This window comes from Stegostoma tigrinum, chromosome 1, assembly GCF_030684315.1.
Source record: "Stegostoma tigrinum isolate sSteTig4 chromosome 1, sSteTig4.hap1, whole genome shotgun sequence".
Lineage (NCBI taxonomy): Eukaryota > Metazoa > Chordata > Chondrichthyes > Orectolobiformes > Stegostomatidae > Stegostoma > Stegostoma tigrinum.
In genome coordinates this window covers 190,322,578-190,348,800 of record NC_081354.1, presented here as the reverse complement: position 1 = coordinate 190,348,800, position 26,223 = coordinate 190,322,578, and the positions used below count along the sequence as shown (strand labels likewise).

The window sequence follows — 26,223 nt, the reverse complement described above, 5'->3', positions numbered from 1 at the left end:
CTTTCCCTTCAGCAACAGATCCAGTGCTTCCTTTTCACAGACCCATAGAAATGTGCAGCATTGAAGGAGGCCATTAGCCATCATGTCTGCACCTGCTCTCTGAACAAGCTACTCCATTTGTCTCACCGCACTCCTCTTCCCCCATCTCCAGCCTTGCAAATATTTCCTTCCACTTATTTATGACATTTGCTGTTGATTCTGTTTCCATCGCACTTTACGCATGGTGTCTGAGTGTCTTCTCACTTCACCTCTTTTTTTTGTCACTTTCCTTGCAGACGGTGCTCTTGGCTGAAGTTTACAAACAGTGCCTTCATCGTGTCAGCATCCTTTCTCGAACCGAGGTTCATTGAACATGTGACCCACTGCTGCATCTTTCCTTTGTTGTCTTTGAGCTGTCCCTGTAGCCCCTTTAGGAATTCAGGCAATTCCACTGCTCTCTGCACAGCTCAATAAATCACCCTGACCCAGTGAAGCAGAGTGAGGGAGATACAGTACATGCTGCATCAGGAACGCACAGAAAGTGAGAAACCAACCTCAGTACATTCTGCACATGTCCTGGAAGAGTTTACAGTGTCCCAGCAGAATGCACAGTCCATCAGATTACTTGGTGCAGCTTCCAACTTGTTCAATCCTATCTCTTTTTCAGGGTTTCCTCTCACTCCCTGGGTAAGGCAGGGGCTGTTACAAGGTTATTTCTGACATGAATCACAGAATGACACAGAAACACGCTGAGACACAGAGATATTGAAAGTGCAAGCACAGAAAGCCTCAGAAGGGAAAGAGGATTGATGAGGAACACAGGCAGAAAACTGTGTTAACAAAGGGCTAGAACTTGGAAGTGAAGAGCAGAGAGTTGTGATCATTTGCAATGTCTGCCTGCAATGTGTGTTTGGTATTTCTGATCTGGTGTCGGGTTTTAAATCTTTCAGCAGCAGAGAGTGAAGGATCTGCGGTGGATGACGGTGATGGTGGAAATGGAACTGTGTTCACTGTCCCCAGTTACAGACCCACCAGACATTCACCAGGAGCTGGTTGGGAGACCAAGAATAAAGGAGCTATTTCAGGTGAACAAGGAAATGTTTCAGGTAAGAAAGATCAGCCTTGGCAATCCTCTCAGTGCTGTCACTTTTCTAAAATTCCTGAAAATACTGTGCAATGAACGAAGGGTCTGACACACTGGTCACGACAGTTGAGGTGTTTTATCACTGGTAGAGCTCAGAAGGTGCTCAGATGAGCACTATTAATGTCATTCTGCAAAGGTATTGATCAGAAAGCACACCACAGGTATAACACAAATTACACAATATGGCTATTGTTAGTGGTTATAAAAGTGTATTCTTCAGGGTATTGCACAGGGTTTTACTATGGTCTGACTTACCTTTGAAGTGAGCTGAGTCAGACATGCAAGGGAGCTTGATTCTGTGGTGACAATAAAGACAAGCTTAAATTTACCATCCAGCAGGCCAACAGTTAGATTTGTGAAAGAATGCAGTTATGAGGCTACATTCAGAAAATTTCAAACAGTGACATGACAGGAAAAAAATTTAGCTGTTTCATTGCTCAGCAAATGCTGTTGGGGACTATGTTTCGACTCCAGAGCTTTTGGAAAATTCAAAGTTCTGCACTAACACAAGGAATGAAAGATAAAACCCTGCCATATTATTATTTACTCACAGAGTGTAGGTAATGGTGGCTGGGCCAGCAATTATTGTCCATCCCTGTTTGCCCTTGAGAAGGTGGTGGTGCGGTACCTTCATGGATTGGGGCACTTGCAGTTCGGTATAGCCTCGTCTACTCCTGTTTGTCTTTGCTTCTATGATTCCAGTTTTGAACATTGAACAGTACAGCACAGTACAGGCCCTTTGGCCCACAGGGTTGTGCCAACCTATTCTCCCACTGTAAGATCAAACTACCTTGCATACCCTACATTATACAATCATCCATATGCCTATCCAAGTGTCACTTAAAAGTCTCTGAAGTATCTGACTCCACGACCACTGCCGGAGCGCATTCCAAAAGCCCACCACTCTCTGTGTGAAGAGCCTACCTCTGACATCTCCCCTGTAATTTCCTCCAATCACCTTCAAAATATGCCCTCTCATAATCGTAATTTCAACTCTGGGAAAAATCCTCTGGCTAACCATTCTGTCTATGCCTCTCAACATCTTGTACACCTCTATCAAGTCACCTCTGATCCTTCTTCCCTCCAACGAGAAAAGCCCAAGCTCCCTCAACCTTTCCTTATAAGACCTGCCCTCCAGTCCAGGCAGCATCCTGGTAAATTTCCTCTGCACCCTCTCTAAAGCCTTTCATGTACATCCTTTCTGGAACGAGGCGAACAGAACTGAATACAATGTTCCAAGTGTGGTCTCACCAGGGTTTTATAGAACTGCAGCATAGCCTCGTGGCTCTTAAACTCAATTCCCCTGTTAATAAAAGCCAACACACTATACACCTTCTTAACAACCCCATCAACTTGAGTTGCAACTTTGGGGGATCTATAGACATGGACCCCAAGACTCCCCTGCTCCTCAACACTGCCAAGAATCCTGTCATTAACCCTGTATTCTGCAGTCAAATATGACCTTCCAAAATTAATCACTTCACACTTTTGCTGCAGCTCGTCGATATCACACTTGGTCAAAGACATTTTAGATTTCGAGGGATTTCACCTAACCTCTGGAATTCATGTCTGAACCAAGGCTATAATGAGGTTTGGACTGAGTGATCCTGTAAAAAAAAGTTGATTTTTAATTATTCACTCATGGAGGAGGGCATCCCTGGCTGGGCCAGCATTTATTGCTCACTACAGATGCCCTGTTAGCAATTAAAAACCAACCAATTGCTGTAGGTCAGAAGGCAGACCAGACCAATTTCTATCCTGAAAGGACATTAGTGATCTAGATGAGCTTTTACAACAAGTGACAGAGACAATTGTAATTCCAGGTTTTTAAACTGAATTCAAATTCCAAAAACAAACCTAGCTCCCTGGAATGCCCCCTGGGTCCTTCGATTCATAATCTAGTGACAATACCACAAGGTCATGGTTCCCCTGCTGAGCATGTGCTGCTTGACAACACTGTAGATGATACTTTGCTCCAATTTAGTCATGATTGAGAACAGACTGATGGGATGACAAATGGCCGGGTTGGATTTGTCCCGTTTTTGTGCATTATTTTCTACATTATTGGGTCGGTGTCCATGCTGTGACTCTACTGGAAGAGCTTTGCTAGGGGAGCAGGAAGTACTGAAGCACAAGTCTTCAGTAATTGGAATGTAATTAAGGCCCATGGGCTTTTCAGTTTCCAGTGTCTCTAACCATTACAGTGTACAGTGAATCATATTGAGTGGCATCTGTGATGATGGGGGCCACTGGAGGAGGCTGAGCTGGGTCATCCACTGGCACTTCTGGCCAAAGATTGCTGTGAATGCTTCAGCCTTATCTTTCACACTGTGTGTTGGGCTTTTCCATTTTAAGGAATGGCGATAGTTGTGCAGTCTCCTCCCTCGATTGTTATGGGCCAGGCCAGGCCCACTAAAAATATTTTAAGAAGGTAGCCTTGACACTAACTTCTGATTTTGAAGGCAGATGTGAAGCAGGTGTTCCAGGTGCAATGCAACTGGTCAAGCCACTCAGCTTTAAGCAAAACAAAATTTATTTAAAATCAACAGTTGAAACATGATCAAAACAATGTGGAATTTTGAGTATCTTAACTTTTGGAAAACCTCACTGATCTGATACAGCAACTTAACCAATTAACTGTTCCAATACAGTAATCACATAAACACACCTCCTTGGCAAAAAGATAAATTTAAACACAGATTCTTACAGGCTGGAGGGAACAACATCCAGAGAGAGATTTCAGAGAAATTCAGAGGAATCCTTCACTGAAGCTTGCAACATTTCTGGTACTCAAACCATCTTGTGACTGCTACAACTAAAAAAAAATTAGACAAATTCTGAACTCGGAAAACTAGCCACTCCCCTTCCATTGTTAAACTGTTACTCCTGAGATGCTTCTTCACCTCTACCTTTACAACCTCTTTTCAAAAAAGCCACAGACAAAATAACCATTTTAATGTGACAGCAGTATTATACAGTGAGTTGTTTCATTGCCCATGACCATTCACGACTGGATGGGGCAGACCTTCGATCTGATCCATTGGTTGTGGGATTGCTGAGCTCTGTCTATCACTTGCTGCCTATGCTGTCTGACACGCAAGTAGCTCTAGAATGGGATGTGGGTGGGAACCTAAGCAGAGTGACAAGGGAAAGAGGAACAAATCAATAAAAGAAATAATAGTGAAATACCAATAATGAGCGGGGTAATCAAGGGCAAGAGGCAAATAGAGTAACTATACGCTAAAAAGATAGAATCCTTAAGAATTGTTAAGAAAAAGAGAGGCCTTATATCTTAATGCACAAAACATTTGGAACAAGATAGGATTCTTGGCAGCGTGGAGGAACAGAGGGATCTTGGTGTGCAGATACACAGATCCCTTAAAATGGCCACCCAAGTGGACAGGGTTGTTAAGAAAGCATATGGTGTTTTGGCTTTCATTAACAGGGGGGTTGAGTTTAAGAGTCGTGAGATCTTGTTGCAGCTCTATAAAACTTTGGTTAGACCGCACTTGGAATACTGCGTCCAGTTCTGGGCGCCCTATTATAGGAAAGATGTGGATGCTTTGGAGAAGGTTCAGAGGAGGTTTACCAGGATGCTGCCTGGACTGGAGGGCTTATCTTATGAAGAGAGGTTGACTGAGCTCGGTCTCTTTTCATTGGAGAAAAGGAGGAGGAGAGGGGACCTAATTGAGGTAATGAGAGGCATAGATAGAGTTGATAGCCAGAGACTATTTCCCAGGGCAGAAATGGCTAGCACGAGGGGTCATAGTTTTAAGCTGGTTGGTGGAAAGTATAGAGGGGATGTCAGAGGCAGGTTCTTTACGCAGAGAGTTGTGAGAGCATGGAATGCGTTGCCAGCAGCAGTTGTGGAAGCAAGGTCATTGGGGTCATTTAAGAGACTGCTGGACATGTATATGGTCACAGAAATTTGAGGGTGCATACATGAGGATCAATGGTCGGCACAACATTGTGGGCTGAAGGGCCTGTTCTGTGCTGTACTGTTCTATGTTCTAAGGCACATGAACTGCCATTACAGAAAGATGGTTTTGAGGAGATCAGAGCTGAGGACTTAACATTCAAGGCTCTTTTGGAGAAAAAGGAGTAATGGAAAATGTGGTGCAGTGGCACCATGAATAAGAGATGAAATGAGGACAGTTGTGAGAGATGATCCAGCCTTAGATGATGCTGAGTCCATTTGCATTGAGGTAAATCACAACGTGAAAGCACACACTCCACAGACTCCCAAACAATAAGCACAATGTGGAAAAGTGCATAAATCAACAAATAATAGGAGTATTTCTACAAAATGCACAATAACTACAGGTGACTTTAATCTTCATGGTGATTGGGTCAAAAGGTAGCTATGGTAGTGAATACATAGACTGTATTAAGGATAGTTCCCAACAGCAATATATCATGAATGGAGCCAATCAGGGAGCAGCTCTCTTAGATCTAGCAATGGGTAATAAGGCAAGTTTAATAAATGGCTTTAAAATAAAGGATCCCTGAGGAAGTAGTGATCACAACTGGATTGAATATTCAGTTTGAGAGTGAGACACTTAGGTCAGAAACAAGAGTGGTTAACTTAAAGAAGGGTGCTTACAATTGGATGAAGATAAATTAGCAAAAACGAACTGGGTGGATAGATTAGCAGGAAAGAGATGAAACAAGCAGTGGCAGACTGGAGGTAATTCATGACTCTCAGGCAAAGTTATATTTTAGTAAGGAGGAAAGATTCTAAGAGAGGGATAAACTAACAATGGCTCATCAAGGATGTTAAGGAAGGCATTCAGTCGAAATAAATTCAAATAAGGAGGCAAAAGTCAGTGACAGCCCTGAAGACTGTGATAAATTCAGAATCCAGCAAAGGAGGGCTGAAACAATGATAAAGACACAGAAAATAAACTTCAAAGGGAAACCAGAGAGGAATATAAACATTGACAAAAGAAATATTTTTGACATATAAGAAGAGAGACAGCCAATTTTGGGAGAGGAGTTGAACTGGAATTTTTCATCAGTCTCAAACATCCCATTTGTACAAAAGATTGCAAGCTGCTCTCATTCCTGCGGGGGGCAAACAGGATAGAAACAGCGGCCAGTAAGTTATTGAATGGAGTAAGTGGTAATGGTGAAGTCGAAAGCGTTAACTGCAGTCTGGCAATTCACAGATCACAGTAAATAAACCTGGGGAGTTACAGGCACAGATTGCAATGTGGAAGCATGATTTTGTGTAGATAGGAGTCTTGTTTCAAGGGATGGCAGGACTGGCTATTAAGTATTCTTGGTTACAAGGTGTTTAGAAAGATAAAGAACAAGGAAAAAGGAAGAGGCTGGGGTTTTTGGTAAAGTAGGGCACTGCAATGTCGAAATCAGAGGAAAAGGTAATGGAGGCAGTTTTATAGAAACTTTGCGTCAGGAGCAAGCCATTCAGCTCCTTAAATCCATTCTGAGATTCAATGAGAACATAGCTAATATGTGGCCAAACTCCATTTACGTGCTTTGGGCACATATTCTTTTATTACTTTTGATTAATAAAAATTTAGGAATCTGTTTCAAACTTAACTGACCCAGAATCCATTGGTATGGTCGAGGAAGCTCAAGGGGCTGAATGGTCTCATCCTGTTCCTATGTTACAATGTTTTTTGTTTGTTCTTGCTTGGGATAAACCTTGGCTGAAGGTCATGAGTGATAATCTTTGGTGCATTGAATATGGAGAGACTGTATAAAATAAAGGGTATGATCTGAGACTCCAGATGGTGTGGTGCATCCCTGGTGCCAGGGTCAGATTAGTTGCAGCAAATTCTCTAAGAAGATGCAGCCAGAGGTCATTGTTTACATTGGTACCAGTAAAATAGGTAGAAAAGGGGATGTGGTCCTGTAGAATGAATAAAGGGAATTAGGTAGGTGGTTAAAAAGCAGGACCCTGAGGCTAGTAATTTCTGGATTACTGGCAGTGCCACATGCCAGTGCGAGTAGGGATAGGAGGGTAGGGCAGATGAATGCATAGCTGAGGAGTTGGTGCAGGGATTCATATTTTTTGGATCATTGGGATCTCTTCTGATGCCGAAGTAACCTGTACAAGAGGGACAGGTTGCAGCTGAACTGAAGGGGGACTGATATCCTGGTGGGGCAATTTGCTTGACCAACTCAGGAGGGTTTAAATTAGTCTGCCTGGGGGCAGAGACAGGAAGCAGCAGTGAGACAAGAGAAAAGATTGAAGCTGGTGCAGAAATTAAAGACAACAAGTTAGATAGGCCAGAACATGCAAGGCAGCAAAGGAAGACTGAATATTTAAAGTGTATCTATTTCAATGCAAGAGGCCTGACAGGAATGCAGGGCATGAATGGGAAAATGGGACTGTGATATTATGGCAGTTACAAAAACATGGCTGAGGGAGGAATGTGCCAGGGTAACGATGCCAGTATGACAGACAGAGGGGGAGGCAAGAGAGAGGTACTGGTGTTTTGATTCAGGAAAAACATTGCAGTAGAGATGTGAGGATGTTCCTGAGGGATCATCCAGTGAAGCTGTGTGGGTGGAACTGAAAAATAAGACGAGGTGATCACTTTGATGGGACCATATCAGACGCTCCCCAACTGTTAGCAGGAAATTGAGCAGCAAATATGTCAGGAGATCACAGATAGCTGTAAGAATAATGAGGTTGTAATAGTTGAGGATCTTAATTTTACAAATCTGGACGAGACGGCCACAGCATTCAGGGCTTGGATGAGGCTGAATTTGTTAAATTTGTTCAAGAAAACTTTCTCAATCAATATGTAGATGGCCCGACTACAGAACAAGCGAATTTCAACCTCCTTGAGCGAAATAAGACAGGGCAACTGACTGAAGTGAGACAATGGGAATTGCAGATGCTGGAGAATCCAAGATAATAAGGTGTGAAGCTGGATGAACACAGCAGGCCCAGCAGCATCTCAGGAGCTCAAAAGCTGATGTTTCAGGCCTGGACCCTTCATCAGAGAGGGGGATGGGGAGAAGGTTCTGAAATAAATAGGGAGAGAGGGGGAGGCGGACCGAAGATGGAGAGAAAAGAAGATAGGTGGAGAGGAGAGTATAGGTGGAGAGGAGAGTATAGGTGAAGAGGTAGGGAGGGGATAGGTCAGTCCAGGGAAGACGGGCAGGTCAAGGAGGTGGGATGAGGTTAGTAGGTAGGAGATGGAGGTGCAGCTTGAGGTGGGAGGAAGAGATGGGTGAGAGGAAGAACAGGTTAGGGAGGCAGAGACAGGTTGGACTAGGTTTGGGATGCAGTGGGGGGGAGGGGAAGAGCTGGGCTGGTTTTGGGATGCGGTGGGGGAAGGGGAGATTTTGAAGCTGGTGAGGTCCACATTGATACCATTGGGCTGCAGGGTTCCCAAGCGGAACATGAGCTGCTGTTCCTGCAACCTTCAGGTGGCATCATTGTGGCACTGCAAGAGGCCCGTGATGGACATGTCATCTAAAGAATGGGAGGGGGAGTGGAAATGGTTCGCTACTGGGAGGTGCAGTTGTTTATTGCGAGCCGATAGGAGGTGTTCTGCAAAGCGGTCCCTAAGCCTCCGCTTGGTTTCCCCGATGTAGAGGATGCCACACCGGGTACAATGGATACAGTATACCACATTGGCAGATGTGCAGGTGAACATCTGCTTAATATGGAAAGTCATCTTCAGGCCTGGGATGGGTGTGAGGGAGGAGGTGTGGGGGCAATGTAGCACTTCCTGCGGTTGCAGGGGAAGGTGTCGGGTGTGGTGGGGTTGGAGGGGAGTGTGGAGCAAACAAGGGAGTCACAGAGAGAGTATTCTCTCCGGAAGGCAGACAAGGGTGGGGACGGAAAAATGTCTTGGGTGGTGGGGTCGGATTGCAGATGGCGGAAGTGTCGGAGGATGCTGCATTGTATCCGGAGGTTGGTGGGGTGGTGTGTGAGAACGAGGGAGATCCTGTTGGGGCGGTTGTGGCGGGGGCGGGCTGTGAGGGATGTTTTGCGGGAAATGCGGGAAACGTGGTCAAGGGCGTTCTCGACCACTGCGGGGGGAAGTTGCGGTCCTTGAAGAACTTGCAAACCATTTCCACTCCCCCTCCCATTCTTTAGATGACATGTCCATCATGGGAGTCCTGTAATGCCACAATGATGCCGCCCGAAGGTTGCAGGAACAGCAACTCATATTCCACTTGGGAACCCTGCAGCCCCATGGTATCAATGTGGACTTCACCAGCTTCAAAATCTCCCCTCCCTCCACTGCATCCCAACACCAGCCCAGTTCATCCCCTCCCCCCACTGCATCATACAACCAACCCAACCAGCCCAGCCTGTCTCTGCCTCCCTAACCTGTTCTTCCTCTCACCCATCCCTTCCTCCCACCTCAAGCTGCACCTCCATTTCCTACCTACTAACCTCATCCCACCTCCTTGACCTGTCTGTCTTCCCTGGACTGACCTATCCCCTCCCTACCTCTCCACCTATACTCTCCTCTCCACCTATCTTCTTTTCTCTCCATCTTCGGTCCGCCTCCCCCTCTCTCCCTATTTATTTCAGAACCCTCTCCCCAGCCCCCTCTCTGATGAAGGGTCTAGGCCTGAAACATCAGCTTTTGTGCTCTTGAGATGCTGCTTGGCCTGCTGTGTTCATCCAGCCTCACGTTTTATTATGTTGGATTCTCCAGCATCTGCAGTTCCCATTATCTTACGTCAGTCAGTTGCTCTGTCTTATTTCGCTAGAGGAGGTAGTAGGGTTGTTGTTCAAACAGGAGGCCTGTGGCCTACGGTGTGCTGTATAGATCAATGTTGAGTCCACTCTGGTTCATCATTTGTATGAACTATTTGGATGAGAATACAGAAGACACTGTCGTAAGTTTGCCAATGACACTGACACTGGTTGTACAGTGGACAGTGACGAAGGTCATCTAAGAATACAACAGATTCTTGATCAACGGGGCCAGTGGGCTTCGGAATAGCAGATGGAGATAAATTTAGATAAATGTGAAGTGTTCCATTTTGCTCAGATAAGCCAGGGCAGGCCTTATGCAATTAATAGAAGGGCTATGGGGAGTACTGTCAAACAGAGATCAAAATTTGCAGGTACATAATTTCTTGAAAGTGGCGACACAGGTAGTCAGGGTAGTTAAGGAGGCATTTGGCATGCTTGCCTTCATTGGTCAGAGCACAGAGCGCAGGAGTTGGGACGCCATGACATGGATGCACAAGGTTGGGCCACATTTCGAGTAATGCGTACAATTCCGGTCACCTGCTACAGGAAGGATTTCATTAAACTGGAAAGGGTGCAAAATATAGTTATGAGGGTTTAACCATAAGACCATAAGACATAGGAGTGGAAGTAAGGCCATTCGGCCCATCAAGTCCACTCCACCATTTAATCATGGCTGATGGGCTTTTCAACTTCCCCGCACTCTCCCCGTAGCCCTGAATTCCTTGTGAGATCAAGAATTTATCGATCTCTGCCTTGAAGTCATTCAACGTCCCGGCCTCCATTGCACTCCATGGCAATGAATTCCACAAGCCCACCACTCTCTGGCTGAAGTAATGTCTCCTCATTTCCATTCTAAATTGACCCCCTCTAATTCTAAGGCTGTGTCCACGGGTCCTAGTCTCCCCGCCTAACGGAAACAACTTCCAGTGTCCACCCTTTCTAAGCCACACATTATCTTGTAAGTTTCTATGAGATCTCCCCTCAACCTTCTAAACTCTAATGAATACAATCCCAGGATCCTTAGCCATTCATCATCTGTTAGGCCTACCATGCCAGGGATCATCCGTGTGAATCTCCGCTCAACACGCTCCAGCACCAGTATGTCCTTCCCGAGGTGTGGGGCGCAAAGTTGGACACAGTCTTCGAAATGGGGCCTAACGAGAGCTTTATAAAGCCTCAGAAGCACATCACTGCTTTTATATTCCAACCCTCTTGAGATAAATGATAACATTATATTCGCTTTCTTAATCACGGACTCTACCTGCAAGTTAACTTTTAGAGAATCCTGAACCAACACTCCCAGATCCCTTTGTACTTCAGCTTTATGAATTTTTCTCACCGTTTTAGAAAATAGTCCATGCCTGTATTCTTTTTACCAAAGTGCAAAGCCTTGCATTTGCTCACATTGAATTTCATCAGCCATTTCCTGGACCACTCTCCTAAACTGTCTCAATCTTTCTGCAGCCTCCCCACCTCCTCAGTACTACCTGCCTGTCCACCTCTCTTTGTATCATCGGCAAACTTCGCCAGAATACCCCCAGTCCCTTCATCCAGATCATTAATATATAAGGTGAACAGCTGCGGCCCCAACACTGAACCCTGCGGGACACCAATTGTCATCAGTTGCCATTCCGAAAAAGAGCCTTTTATACCAACTCTCTGCCTTCTGTTAGACAGCCAATCCTCAATCCATGCCAGCAGCTCACCTCAAACACCATGGGCCCTCAACTTACTCAGCAGCCTCCCGTGAGGCACTATATCAAAGGCCTTTTGGAAGTCTAGAAAGATAACATCTACGGGGTTTCCCTGGTCTAACCTACTTGTTACTAGGTTTTTCAGGCACAACCTCCCCTTACTAAATCCATGCTGACTTGTTCTAATCTGACGCTGCACTTCCAAGAATTTAGAAATCTCATCCTTCACGATGGATTCTACAATTTTACCAACAACCAAGGTTAGGCTAACCGGTCTATAAATTTTTTGTTTTGATCCTTTCTTAAACAAAGGGGTTACAACAGCGATTTTCCAATCATCTGGGACTTTCCCTGGCTCCAGTGACTTTTGAAAGATCACGACCAAAGCCTGGGCTAATTCCTCAGCCACCTCTCTCAGAACTCTAGGACGTAGCCCAGCAGGGCCAGGAGATTTATCAAGTTTTAGACCTCTTAGCTTTTCTAGCACTTTCTCTTCTGTAATGCTTACCATACTCAACTCAGCACCCTGATTCTCCTTAATTGTCGGGATATTACTCATGTCTTCCACTGTGAAGATTGACGTGAAGTATGTATTAAGACCACCCTATTGACCTGCGTTGCCACTTTCAGGGAACAAAGGACCTGAACACCCAGATCTCTCTGTTCATCAATTTTCCCTGGGACTTTTCCATTTACTATGTGGTTCACACTTGAATTAGATCTTCCAAAATGCATCATCTCGCATTTGCCCGGATTGAACTCCATCTGTCTTTTATCTGGCCAACTCTCCAATCTATCTATATTCTGCTGTAATCTCTGACAGTCCCCTTCACTATCAGCTACTCCACCAATCTTAGTGTCATCAGCAAACTTGCTAATCAGACTATCTACACCTTCCTCCAAATCATTTACATATATCACAAACAACAGTAGTCCCAGCACAGATCCCTTTGGAACACCACTAGTCACAGGTCTCCAAGTTGAGAAACTCCCTTCTACTACTACTCTCTGTCTCCTGTTGCCTAGCCAGTTTTTTATCCATTTAGCTAGCACACCCCAGACCCCATCTGACTTCACTTTCTCCATCAGCCTGCCATGGGAAACCTTATCAAACGCCCTATTGAAGTCCATGTATATGATATCTACAGCGTTTCCCTCATCAATCAACTTTGTCACGTCCTCAAAGAATTCTATTAAGTTGGTAAGACATGACCTTCCCTGCACAAAATCATGTTGCCTATCAGTGATAAGCCCATTTTCTTCCAAATGGGAAGAGATCCTATCCCTCAGTATCTTCCCAACCACTGATGTCAGGCTCACCGATCGATAATTACCTGGATTATCCTTGCTACCCTTCTTAAACAAGGGGACAACATTAGCAAGTCTCCAGTCCTCCAGGATCGCACCCGTGTCTAAGGATGCTGCAAAGATATCTGTTAAGGCCCCGACTATTGCCTTTCTCGCTTCCCTCAAAAACCTGGGATAGATCCCATCCGGACCTGGGGACTTGTCCACCTTAATGTCTTTTAGGATACCCAACACTTCCTCCTTCCTTATGTCAACTTGACCTGGAGTAAGCAAACATCTATCCCTAACCTCAACATCTGTCATGTCCCTCTCCTTGGTGAACAACGATGCAAAGTACTCGTTAAGAATGTCACCCATTTTCTCTGACTCAGCGCATAACTTTCCTTCTTTGTCCTTAAGTGGGCCAATCCTTTCTCTAGTTACCCTCTTGCTCTTTATATGTGATTAAAAGGCTTTGGGATTTTCCTCAACCATGTTCGCCAGCAATATCTCATGTCCTCTCTTAGCCCTCTTAATCCCTCATTTCAGATTTGCTCTACGTTCCCCAAATTCTTCCAAAGCTTTGTCTGTCTTCAGTTGCAGGGACCTCATGTATGCTTCCTTTTTCCTCTTGGCTAGTCTCACAATTTCACCTGTCATCCATGGTTCCCTTATCTTGCCATTTCTATTCCTCATTTTCACAGGAACATGTCTCTCCTGCGTGCTAATCAACCTCTCTTTAAAAGCCTCCCACATGTCAAATGTGGATTTACCTTCAAACAGTTTCTCCCAATCTACATTCCTCAGATCCTGCCGAATCTTGGTATAGTTGGCCTTCCCCCAGTTTGGTAATCTTCCTTTAGGACCATTCCCATCCTTGTCCATGATTATTGTAAAACATACGGTCAAGAAGGCATACGGCATGCTTTCCTTCATCGGACGGGGTATTGAGTACAAGAGTTGGCAGGTCATGTTACAGTTGTATGAGACTTTGGTTCGGACACAGAGTACTGTGTACAGTTCTGGTCACCACATTACCAAAAGGATGTGGATGCTTTGGAAAGGGTGCAGAGGAGGTTCTGAGGTTTGGAGTGGACTTATTGGTCTGAAGGGCCTGTTTCACCAGGATGCTGCCTGGTATGGAGGGCGCTAGCTATGATGTGAGGTTGAGTAGATTAGGATTATTTTCATTAGAAAGACGGAGATTGAGGGGGTCCTGATTGAGGTCTACAAAACCATGAGAGGTATAGTCAGGGTGGATAGCAAGAAGCCTTTTCCCAGAGTGGGGGACTCAATTACTAGGGGTCATGAGTTCAGAGTGAGAGGAGGAAAGTTTAAGGGAGATATGCATGCAAAGTTCTTTACGCAGAGGATGGTGGGTGCCTGGAATGCGTTGCCAGCGGAAGTTGTAGACACAGACACGTTAGCGTCTTTCAAGATATATCTGGACAGGTACATGGATGGGTGGGGAGCAAATGGACACAGACCCTTAGAAAATAGATGACAGGTTAGACAGAGGATCTCGATCAGCGCAGGCTTGGAGGGCTAAAGGGACTGTTCGTGTGTTGTAATTTTCTGTGTTCTTTGTTCTTCAGCTATTTCCTTTTCTCCCAGCTCTAACCTTCCAGCATCAATTTGGAGCGGCCCAATGTCTACTTTTGCCTCTCATTTCTTTCTTATGTATTGAAAGAAACTTTTACTATTGTTTCTAATATTATTAGCTTGCCTACCTTCATACTTGATCCTCTCCTTCCATATTTCTCTCTTTGTTATCCTCTGTTTGTTTTTGTCGCCTTCCCAATCTTCTGATTTCCCAGTGCTCTTGGCCACTTTATAGGCTGTCTCTTTTTCTTTGATACATTTCCAGACTTCTTTCGTCAGCCATGGCTGTTTAACCCCATCCCGGATAATCTTTCTTTCCTTTGGGATGAACCTCTGTACTGTGTCCTCAATTACACCCAGAAACTCCTGCCATTGTTGCTCTACTGTCTTCCCTGCTCAGCTCTGCTTCCAGTCAATTTTCGTCAGTTCCTCTCTCACGCCCCTGTAATTACCTTTATTTAACAGTAACACCATTACATCTGATTTTGCCTTCTCTCCTTCAAACTGCAGACTGAACTCAACCATATTATGATCGCTGCCTCCTAAGTATTCCCTTACGTAAAGGTCTTTTAAAACCTCTGGCTCATTACATGGCACTAAGTCCAGAATGGCCTGCTCCCTTGTGGGCTCCATCACAAGCTGTTCGAAAAAGCTATCGTGTAAGCATTCCATGAATTCCCTTTCTTTGGATCCACCAGCAACATTATTCACCCAGTCCACCTGCATATTGAAGTCCCCCATGATCACCGTGACCTTGCCTTTCTGACATGCCCTATCTATTTCCCGGTGCATCCTGCGCCCCTGGTCCTGACCACTGTTAGGATGTCTGTACATAACTCCCATTATGGTTTTTTTTGCCTTTGTGGTTCCGCAACTCCACCCACACAGACTCCACATCATCTGACCCTGTGTCATTCAGTGCCATTGTTTTAATTTCATTCTTAACTAACAAGGCAACACCGCCCCCTCTGCCCACCCTCGATGTCTTTTCGATAAGTTGTCAATCCTTGGATGCTTAGCTGCCAGTCCTGAACCCCCTGCAGCCACGTCTCTGTGATGCCTTCCACATCATAATCATTCAAGATGATTTCAAGATGATTTGTGCAGTTAATTCATAATCATTCAGGATGATTTGTGCCATTAATAACCGCGACTGGAAGGTGTGAGATATAAGATAGGCTGGCACCTTTTTTGCTGGAGCTTGGAGGCTGAGGGGTGACCTTATAGAGGTTTATAAAATGATGAGCTGCATAGCTCAGTTGAATAGCCAAGGTCTTTTTCCCAGGGCCAGGAAAGTCCAAAACTGGAGGGCATCACTTTAAGGTGAAAGAGGAGAAAGATTTAAAAGGGACCTGAGGAGCAACTTTTTCACACAGAGGGTGATGCTCATAGGGAACAAGCTGCCAAGAGACGTGGTAGAGGTAGGTACATTTTAAAAGACATTTGGACTTGGAAAGGTACAGAGACATATGGGCCAAACACAGTCAAATGGGACGAGTTCAGTTTTGGAAACCTGCATGAGTTGAACCAAAGGGTCTGTTTCTGTGCTGTGTTCGACTCGATGAAAGGATGTGCAGAAGGAGAAAAACCTCAGAGTTGTGGAATAATGGGAATGTCCCTGAATGTCTAATCTCGTAACCGCTGGCTAATATTCTGAGGACTTGAGATCAAGGGTCATAATGGTAGGTGGTGACTTTTGAATCCAATAAACATCTGGAATTAAAAGCTGTATCAGAGATAATGGGAACTGCAGATGCTGGAAAGTCCGAGATAACAAACTGTGAAACTGGATGAACACAGCAGGCCAAGCACATCTTAGGAACACAAAAGCTGACGTTTCAGGCCAAGACCCTTGTGTGTTGTTGATCATGTTAAATACACAAGGTGAATATGCAACTGATTTGGTGGTCGGAGATAGAAGGCAGTGGGAGAAGAAAAGCACAGAAATTGCTAGAAAAACTCAGCAGTCGAGCACCATCTGTGGAGAGAAATTAGAGTTAACGTTTTGGGTCAGGTGATCCTTCCTCAGAACTGAAGATTTGCTTGTGTGATTGCAGATTAAAAGAAACAGGACACTGGGAGTACTCTGGCCAGATCAGTCATAGATGGAATTTAACCTTCGTAAAAGTGAGGCGATGCACTTTTTGTACCAAGATAAGAGAACATCATAAAGAGCAGGACACTAGGAAGCTCAGAGGGAAAGAGGGACGTTGGGTTATTTGACCACAGATCACTGAAGGTATCAGGATTGTGTGGTTAAGAAGGTCAATGGGATACTTGCCTTTTGCAGAACAGGCATAGATTACAAGCACAGGGAGGTGATATTGGAGCTGTGCAGGATTATGGTGAGGCCACGGCGAGAGTACTGTGTGCAGTTCTGGTCCCCACACTGTAGAAAGGATGTGTTTGCATTGGAGGAGATTCAGAGGGGATTCACCAGGATGTTGCCTTGGATGGAACATTTCAGCGATGAAGGGAGGTTGGATTAGCTCGGGCTGTTTTCTTTAGAGCAGAGAAGGTTGAGGGGGAATCTGAAAGAGGTGTATAATATTATAAGGGGGCATGGACAGGATCGTTAGAAAGTAGATATTCCCCTCACTTGAAAGGTCAATAACGATGGGGCATCATTTTAAGGTGTAAAGGAGGAGATTTAGAGGAAATTTGACAGAACGTGTTTTCACTGAGAGGGTGTTCAGTATCTAGAAAGTACTGCCAGATGTGTGAGGCCTCACAACTTGAAATAACATGACAATAAAGGTTGTGGTCCAGGTACACACGCAAATGGGATTCATGTAGATTTAACTCTGATTTGTAAGTGCTGACTTAAAGGGCCAAATGGCCTCTTCTGTGCTGTATGATTCTACGACCCTCCGTCTGAAAACATAAAAGGTATCTCACTTTTCACTCTATCTGTCGAGGCTGCAAAGCATCAGTGTGTGGAATTGCAACTGTAATCAGAACATGGAGAAACGTTTCCATCTTCCACTCCAGTCCATCTTAGTGCTGGCCCTCAAAGACCTGTTTCTGCTGACCTGGGAGATCCCAGTACTGGGCTCGGCTGATCCTGGGAGACCCCAGTGATGGTTTCTGCTAGTCCTCGGAAATCCTGGAGCTGGGCTCTGCTGATCCAGGGTGAGCCCAGTGCTAGACTCTGCTGGTGCCGGGAGATCCGAGCACTGGGATCTGCTTTTGCTAGGAAATCCCAGTGCTGGGCTCTGCTGGTGCTCAGTGATCTTAGTACTGGGATCTGCTGGTGCTGGGTGATCCCTAGGCTGGACTCTGCTGGTGCTGCGAATTCCTAGTGCTGTGATATGTTGGTGCTAGATCATCCCATGGCTGAGATCTGCTTGTCCTCACTGATCCCTACGTTGGGGTCCACTTGTGCTGGGAGATCCCAGTACTCCTCCTTTATGGTTATAATGCAGCAGATGAATGATGTTGTGGTAAGTAAGACAAAATCTGAGCACTGAACACATTGCTGACATGTAATTCATTCTCTCCCTGTGTTTCAACCAGGCTTACAATTTCGTCAGGAAAAGCTACTTGAAGAACTGAAGGATTATAAGTTTGTATTCCCACAGCTGGTTTTAGGAAGAGGGAAACGCAGTGTAGCGATACTGCCTCAGGTAATGACTATGAGCCAGACCTCCAGGCTCTCTAGCACAATGATCCAAATCATTTAATCCATCAAAGAACAATTTACATAAAAAGCAAAACAATTGTGGATGCTGTAAATCAGGAACGGAAACAAAATTGCTGGAAAATATCAGCAGGTCCAACGGCATCTGTGCAGAGAAATCAGAGTTAACGTTTTGGGTCTGGTGACTCTTCCCCAGATCTCTGTCTATCCTGCTGTACTCCTATACTGCTTTCTAGGAGGAAGAAATTTGCTTCTGCCCTCAGTCAGGTTTCCGCCACATCTAAATAGTGCGGACGTATGGTGGCAGTGTTGGAGGCAGATTTGGGTTCTTCGTGGCTTCTGATGTGGTAGTCCTCATGCTGTTGTGGAGGCAGCATCTGTGTCCAGTGCAGATTCACGCAGGCAGCAGTAGAGGTGAGTCTGGAGCCAGTACAAGACCTGGTAGCATCAACGGTGACTGCATTGGCAAAGTGGGCCCAAAGTGGACTCATGGTGGGGGCAGAGTTTGGGTTTGTGTGGCTACGTTGATTGATTGATTTATGTATTGTCATATGTATCGAAGTACAGTTAAGAGGTTTGTTTATGTGCAGACAGATTATTGCGCACAAGGATGTACAGATCAAAAAGACTTAAGAGACAGACAGGTTACATTGCACAGGGTACGCACTGGCAAGTTGAGCGTTAGCAGGATCTTCATTACTTGAGGCTACAGAGTCCATCCAACAGTTTCACAATGGCCAGGAAGAAGCTGTTCCTGAACCTGCTGGTGCCTGTGTTCAGGTTTCTATACTTTCTGCCTGACAGAAGAGGTTGTGGGATATCATTCTGCATTTGCGAGGTCCAGCAACGATTCATAGTGACGAGAGCATCTTTGGAGGTCAGATGGCACTGAGAGTGGCGGCTTTCATTGCCAGTGACGGCAGCACAGCGAAGGGGGCTCATGCTTGGCCACCTGGCCCATGGTTCATGACGGAGCACTTAACATGAAGGTCTGTACAGTTGGGTCACTTTCTTTATTTCTTCGTTTTTGTGCGTTTATGTTCTGTTTTGGTTTATTTTTCTGTGTTTTAAGTTGGCACTGGAGATTGACAACAGTATTCAACACTTTTCACTGTGTTTTGTAACAAGACAGATGGGACAATAAACAAATCAAATGCTTGATTATTTTGGATCAAAAGGAAGGGAAGGAACTTCAATGTTTACACTTCACGTCAACAACCAACATAGAACATAATATTCCATGAACACTCTGGGGATTCCAGCTCTGTGCTGGATTAGGTCACTGTTCTATAAGGACTGTTTGAGCTTCTTTTCAGCAAGCCCCTTCAAAGTTGTAATGCGGCTATTATAAAATCTAAACTAGAATAGCGCTAATCATTTAAAAACCACATGCTTCTGATCATCCCTACAATGATGAATCAATGAAAATTAGACCTTAAGAAGTGTTGGTGCCATTTTATTTTGAGATAATGTCATCTGGTCCTAGATTCTCCCATGAGGGGAAACTTCCTCTCAGCATTTACCCTGTCAAGCCACTTAAGAATCCAATATGTTTCAACTAAATCACCGTGCATTCTTCCAAATTCCAGTGAGTAGAACGTAACCTGTTTCTAAGCCAATCAATATCATCATATGTGAATCAGCCTAGTGAAACTTCTCTAAACTGCCTTCAATGAAATAGGATCTGTTCTAAAGTAAAAGGACTAAAATAGCTCACAATACTGCAGATGTGGTCTCAGCAGAGCCTTGAATAGTTGCAGTAAGACTTCCCTACTCTTATACTCCAAACCCCTTGAAATAACGAACAACATTGTATTCGCTTTCCAAATTACCTGCTGCACCTGTGTACTAGCTTTCTGTGTTCTGTACACAAGTAGCTTCCAGTTTTCGTGTTGCAGTGTTCTGCAGTTTTGACTACTTAGATAATATGGTTCTTTTCTTCTCGCTACTGAAAATGAACAATGGCACATTTTCCATATTCTATTCCATTTGCTAATTTTCAACCTGTCCATGTCCTTCATAATCTTATACACCTCAATCAGGATGTCCGTTCAAACTTCTCTCCTCCAAAGAAAACTATCCAAGTTCATCCACCCTCTCTCCTTGGCTGAAATGTTCCACTTCATGCAACATCCTGGTGAATCTCCTCTGCACACCATCAAGTTCAATGACATCTTTCCTATCCAGCAATGACCAGAACAGCACTCAGTACTCCAGCTGTGGTCTGGCCACAGCTCCAACATGCGTGGACTTGTTGGGCCGAAGGACCTATTTCCACACCGGAGGGACGCTGTAATGAGTTCCTTGCTCTCAAATCTATGACATGACTCATAAGGTGGTGTCCTTTATACCTTCTTTACTACCCTATTAACCTGTCCTGCCACCTTCAGGGATCTGTGGACTAGCACACCAAATTCCCTCTGTTCCTTTCAACTTCCTCATTACCTGCCATTTATTGAGTAGTCCCCTGTCTTGTTACTTCCTTCAAAGTGCATCACCTCATGCTTATCAGGGTTAAATTCCATCTGTGACTGACCTGCTCATCTGACCTATCAGTTTATATCCTCCCCTAAATTTCCTCCTCACTGTCAAGCACCTGGCCAATCTTTGCATCATCCACAAGTTTAGGTATCATCGCCTCCATATTCTCATCTTCATAACTTATGAATATTACAAACAATAAAAGAAGCACTTCAAACAGATCTAACAACTCAAGACAGGACAACCATGAGGTGGTCATCAACTGAGCAAGAAAATATGAGGTAGGCAATGGACGAATGGTATTATCACGAAGCTATTAATCCAGAAGCCCAGCTGATTTTCTGGGGACCAGAGTTCGAATCCCACCGTGGCATATTGTGGAATTGGAATTTTTTTACAAGGTCTGGAATTAAGAATCTACTGATCACCTCATAGTCCAGCATATCCCCCATTGAACCATTACGGTGAAATAATGGCCGATTGTCAGAAAAACATACTTTGCTCACTAATGTCCTTTAGGGAAGGAAATATTCCACCCTTACCTGATCTGTCCTTCATGTGACTCCGGGCCCACAGCAAGCTGGTTGACTCTCAGCTACCCTCTGAAATGGCCTAGCAAGCCATTCAGTTGTACTAATCACTCCAAAGACTGAAAAGAAATGTAACTGGATGGATCACCTGGAATCAACCTAGGGACCGGAAAAGACAATGGCAGAAACAGTCCTGTTGACCGTGCTAAGTCCTCCTCACTAGCATCTGGTGGGTAGTGCCAAAATTGGGAGAGCTGTCTCACAGACTAATCGAGCAACAGCCTGACATAGTCATACTCACAGAATCACCCCTGACAAACAATGCCCTCGACACCACCATCACCATCCCTGGATATGTCCTGTCCCACTGCCAGGACAGACCCAGCAGAGGTGGCAGCAAAGTGGTACACAGTCAGGACGACGAAATAACAAAGTGTGGAGCTGGATGAACACAGCAGGCCAAGCAGCATCTTAGGAGCACAAAAGCAAGATGGGTAGAGAAGAAGATAGGTGGAGAGGAGAGTATTGGTGGGGAGGTAGAGAGAGGATAGGTCAGTCCGGGGAGAACGGACATGTCAAGTTGGGGGGGATGAGGTTAGTAGGTAAGAAATAGAGGTGCGGCTTGAGGTGGGGAGAGAGGATAGGTGAGAGGAAGAACAGGTCAGGAAGGCGGGGATGAGCTGGCCTGGTTTTGGGATGCAGTGGGGGAAGGGGAGATTTTGAAGCTGGTGAAATCCACATTGATACCATTGGGCTGTAGGGTTCCCAAGCGGAATATGAATTGCTGTTCCTGCAACCTAACAGTGGCATTATTATGGCACTGTAGGAGGCCCAGGATGGACATCTAAGGAATGGGAGGGGGAGTTAAAATGGTTCGTGACTGGGAGGTGCAGTTGTTTATTGCGAACCAAGTGTAGGTATTCTGCAGAGCGGTCCCCAAGCCTCCGCTTGGTTTCCCCAATGTAGAGATAGCTTAGAACATAGAACATAGAACAATACAGAGCAGAACAGGCCCTTCGGCCCTCGATGTTACGCCGACCTGTGAACTAATCTAAGCCCATCCCCCTACACTATCCCATCATCATCCATATGCTTATCCAAGGACTGTTTAAACAGCCCTAATGTGGCTGAGTTAACGACATTGGCAGGCAGGGTGTTCCACACCCTTACCACTCTCTGAGGAAAGAACCTGCCTCTGGCATCTGTCTTAAATCTATCACCCCTCAATTTGTAGCTATGACCCCTTGTACAAGCTGAAGTCATCATCCTCGGAAAAAGACTCTCACTGTCCACCCTATCTAATCCTCTGATCATCTTCTATGTCTCTATTAAATCCCCTCTTAGCCTCCTTCTCTCCAATGAGAACAGACCCAAGTCCCTCAGCCTTTCTTCATAGGGCCTGTGCTCCAGACCAGGCAACATCCTGGTAAATCTCCTCTGCAACTTTTCCAATGCTTCAACATCCTTCCTGTAATGGGGTGACCAAAACTGCACGCAATATTCCAAGTGAGGCCGCACTAGTGTTTTGTACAGTTGCAGCATGACATCACGGCTCCGGAACTCAATCCCTCTACCAATAAAACCTAACACACCATAAGCCTTCTTAACAGCACTATCAACCTGGGTGGTAACTTTCAGGGAAAAATGTACATGGACACCAAGATCCCTCTGCGCATCCACACTTCCAAGAATCTTTCCATTGACCCAGTATTCTGCCTTCCTATTGTTCTTCCCAAAGTGAATCACCTCACATTTATCCGTATTAAACTCCATTTGCCACCTTTCAGCCCAATTCTGCAGTTTATCCAAGTCTCCCTGCAACCCACAACATTCTTCCACACTGTCCACCACTCCGCCGACTTTAGTGTCATCTGTAAACTTATTAACCCATCCACCTGTTCCTGCATCCAAGTCATTTATAAAAATGGCAAACAGGGGTGGTCCCAAAACAGATCCTTGAGGCACACAACTAGTGACCTGACTCCAGGCTGAATATTTTCCATCAACCACCCACAACGGGAACAGCAGATGCAGTATACCACATTGGCGGAGGTGCAGGTGAACATCTGCTTGATGTGGAAAGTCATCTTGGGGCCTGGGATGGGAGTGAGGGAGGAGGTGTGGGGGCAAGTGTAGCACTTCCCCTCCCCCCACTACATCCCAAAACCAACCTAGCTCGTTCCCGCCTCCCCAATCTGTTCTTACTCTCACCTATCCCCTCCTCTCACCTCAAGCCGCACCTTCATTTCCTACCTACTACCCTCATCCCGCCCCCGGACTGACCTATCCCCTTCCTACCACCCCACCTATAGTCTCCTCTCCACCTATCTTCTCCTCTATCCATCTTCAGGCCGCCTCTCCCTCTCTCCCTATTTATTTCAGAATCCTCTCCCCATCCCCCTTTTCTGATGAAGGGGCTAGGCCCGAAACATAGCTTTTGTCCTCCTAAGATGCTGCTTGGCCTGCTGTGTTCATCCAGCTCCACACTTCTTGTCAGAGATTCTCCAACATCTGCAGTTCCCATTATCTCTGAACACAGTCGGGAGGGTGATGCTGTAGGAGTTCTCAACATACACTCTGGGCCCCATGAAGTCTCATGGATTCAGGTTAAACGTGGGCAAGGAAACCTCCTGCTGATTATTGCATACCGTCCTCCCTCAGATGATGAATCGGTGCTCCTCAATGTTGAACAACACTTAGAGGAAGCACTATAGATTGGAAGGACACAAAATGTACTCTGGGTGATTTCAATGTCCACCACCAAGAGTGGCTCGGCAGCAGTACTACTGATCGAGCTGGTCAGGTCCTAAAGGACATAGCTACTAGACTGGCTCTGTGTCAGGTGGTGAGGGAACCAACAAGAGGGAAAAACATACTTAACCTCATCGTTACCAATCTGCCAGCTGCAGATGAATCTGTCCGTGATAGTATCGGTAAGGGTGACCATCCCATAATCCTTGTGAAGATGAAATCCCGCCTTCACATTGAGAACACCCTCCATCATGTTGTGTGGCACTATCACCGTGCTAAATGGGGCAGACTTTGCACAGATCTAGCAACTGAAGATTGGTCATCCATGAGGCGCTGTAGGCCATCAACAGCAGCAGAATTGTACTCCAGTGCAGTCTGTAACCTCATAGCTGGCATATCCTCCACTCAACCATTATCATCAAGCCAGGGGATCAACCCTGGTTCAATGGAGAGTGCAGGGGGGCATGACTGCAGCAGCACCAGGCATACCTGAAGAAGAGGTATCAACCTGGTGAAGCCACCAAACAAGACTACTTGCACACCAAACAGCAAAGGCAACAACTGACAGACAGCGCTAAGTGATCCCACAACCAACATATCAGTTCTTAGCTGTACAGTCCTGCCACATCCAGTTGTGAATGGTGGTGGACAATTAAACAACTCACTGGGGGAGGACACTCAATCATCAGTCAGAAATGCATCAAGGATGATTCATCTCGGCCTCCTCCAGTGGTCCCGAGCAATACAGATACCAGTCTTCAGCCAATTTGATTCACTTTACATGATATCAAGAAATGGCTGGAAACACCGGACACTGCAAAGGCTACATACTGGCAATAGTACTGAAGACCTGTGCTTCAGAACATGCTGCTCCTCTAGCTGCATGTTCCAGCACAGTTACAACACTGGTATCTATCCGACAATGTGGAAAATTGTGCAAGTATGTCCTGTACATGAAAAGCAGAACAAATCCAACCCAGCTAATTACTGTCCTGTCAGTCCACTCTCCATCATCAGTAAAGTGATGGAAGTTGTCAGTAACAGGGCTATCAAGAGGCACATGCTCAGAATAATCTGCTCAGTGATGCCCTGTTTGGGTTCTGCCAGGGCCACTCAGCTCCTGATCACATTACAGCCTTGGTTCACACATGGACAAAAGAGCTGAATTCCAGAGGTGAGGTGAGAGTGACAGCCCTTGATATCAAGTCTGCCTTTGACCGAGTGTGGCATCAAGGAGCCCTAGAAAAACTGGAATCAATGGGTATCGGGAGCAAACGCTCTGGTGGTTGATGTCATACCTGGCACAAAAGAAGACAGTCGTGGTTGTGGGAGGTCAGTCATCTCAGCTCCAGGACATCTCTGCAAGAGTTCTTCATGGTAGTGTCCCATCTTCAGTTGCTTTCATCAATGAACTTCTCTCCATTATAAGGTCAGATGTGGGGATGTTCGCTGATGATTGCACAAAGTTCAGCACCATTCATGGCTCCTCAGACACTGAAGCAGTCCATGTTCAAAAGCAATAAGATCTGGATAATATCCAGACTTGGGTTGACAAGAGGCAATCAAACAATGCCATTAAGGCAAAACAATCAAACAAATGCCAGGCAATGACCTTCACCATGAATCTACCAATCTAGCCACCTTGGCATTCAATGCTGTTACAATCACTGAATCCCAAATAACCCAACTGGGCTCACCGCATAAACACAGTAGCTATGAGGCCAATCAGAGGTTAGGAACACCGTGGCAGGTAACTCCCCTCCCAACCCTGCAAAACCCTGTCCAGCATTCACAAGGCACAAGTCAGGAGTATGATAGAATACTCCCCATTTTGCTGGATGGGTGCAGCCCCAACCAACACACAAGAAATTTGCCATCATCCAGGAGAAATTAGCCCACTTGATATACACTGCATCCACAAGCATCCACTCCCTCAATCACCAAAGTTCATTAGCAGCAGTATAGATTATCTACAAGATACACTGCAGAAATTCACTTCCATTCAGGTGGACAGAGCAGCAGATACATGGGAACTCTACCACCTGCAAGTTCCGTTGAAGCCGCTCAACATCCTGACTTGGAAATATATCGCTGTTCCTTCATCGTGGCAAGGTTAAAATCCTGTAATTCTCTCCTTAATGGCATTGTGGATCAATCTACAGCAGATGGCACAGACAGCAATGCTCACATTCCACAAATTAATATGAACAAAGAGACCCAGCATGGTACACCATTGCACACTGGGCTCCAGTCATACAAATAACCTTGGATGTGAGTTTGCTCGCTGAGCTGGAAGGTTAGTTTTCAGACGTTTCGTCACCATTCTAGGTAACATCATCAAACTCCTCACTGATGATGTTACCTAGAATGGTGATGAAACGTCTGAAAACTAACCTTCCAGCTCAGCGAGCAAACTC

The 26,223-nt window shown here is 45.4% G+C and overlaps 1 protein-coding gene across 1 annotated transcript in view; it reads left to right on the top strand.

Annotated features, from left to right (window-relative positions):
* The first annotated feature begins 868 nt into the window (after positions 1–868).
* LOC125459695 (disintegrin and metalloproteinase domain-containing protein 12) overlaps positions 869–26,223 on the top strand; it is a 232,074-nt gene continuing 206,719 nt past the window's right edge. The window contains exons 1-2 of the mRNA XM_059651683.1: positions 869–1,085; positions 17,921–18,030. Of these exons, the coding sequence (XP_059507666.1) occupies positions 869–1,085; positions 17,921–18,030 (327 nt within the window). The remainder of the gene's footprint in view (positions 1,086–17,920; positions 18,031–26,223) is intronic.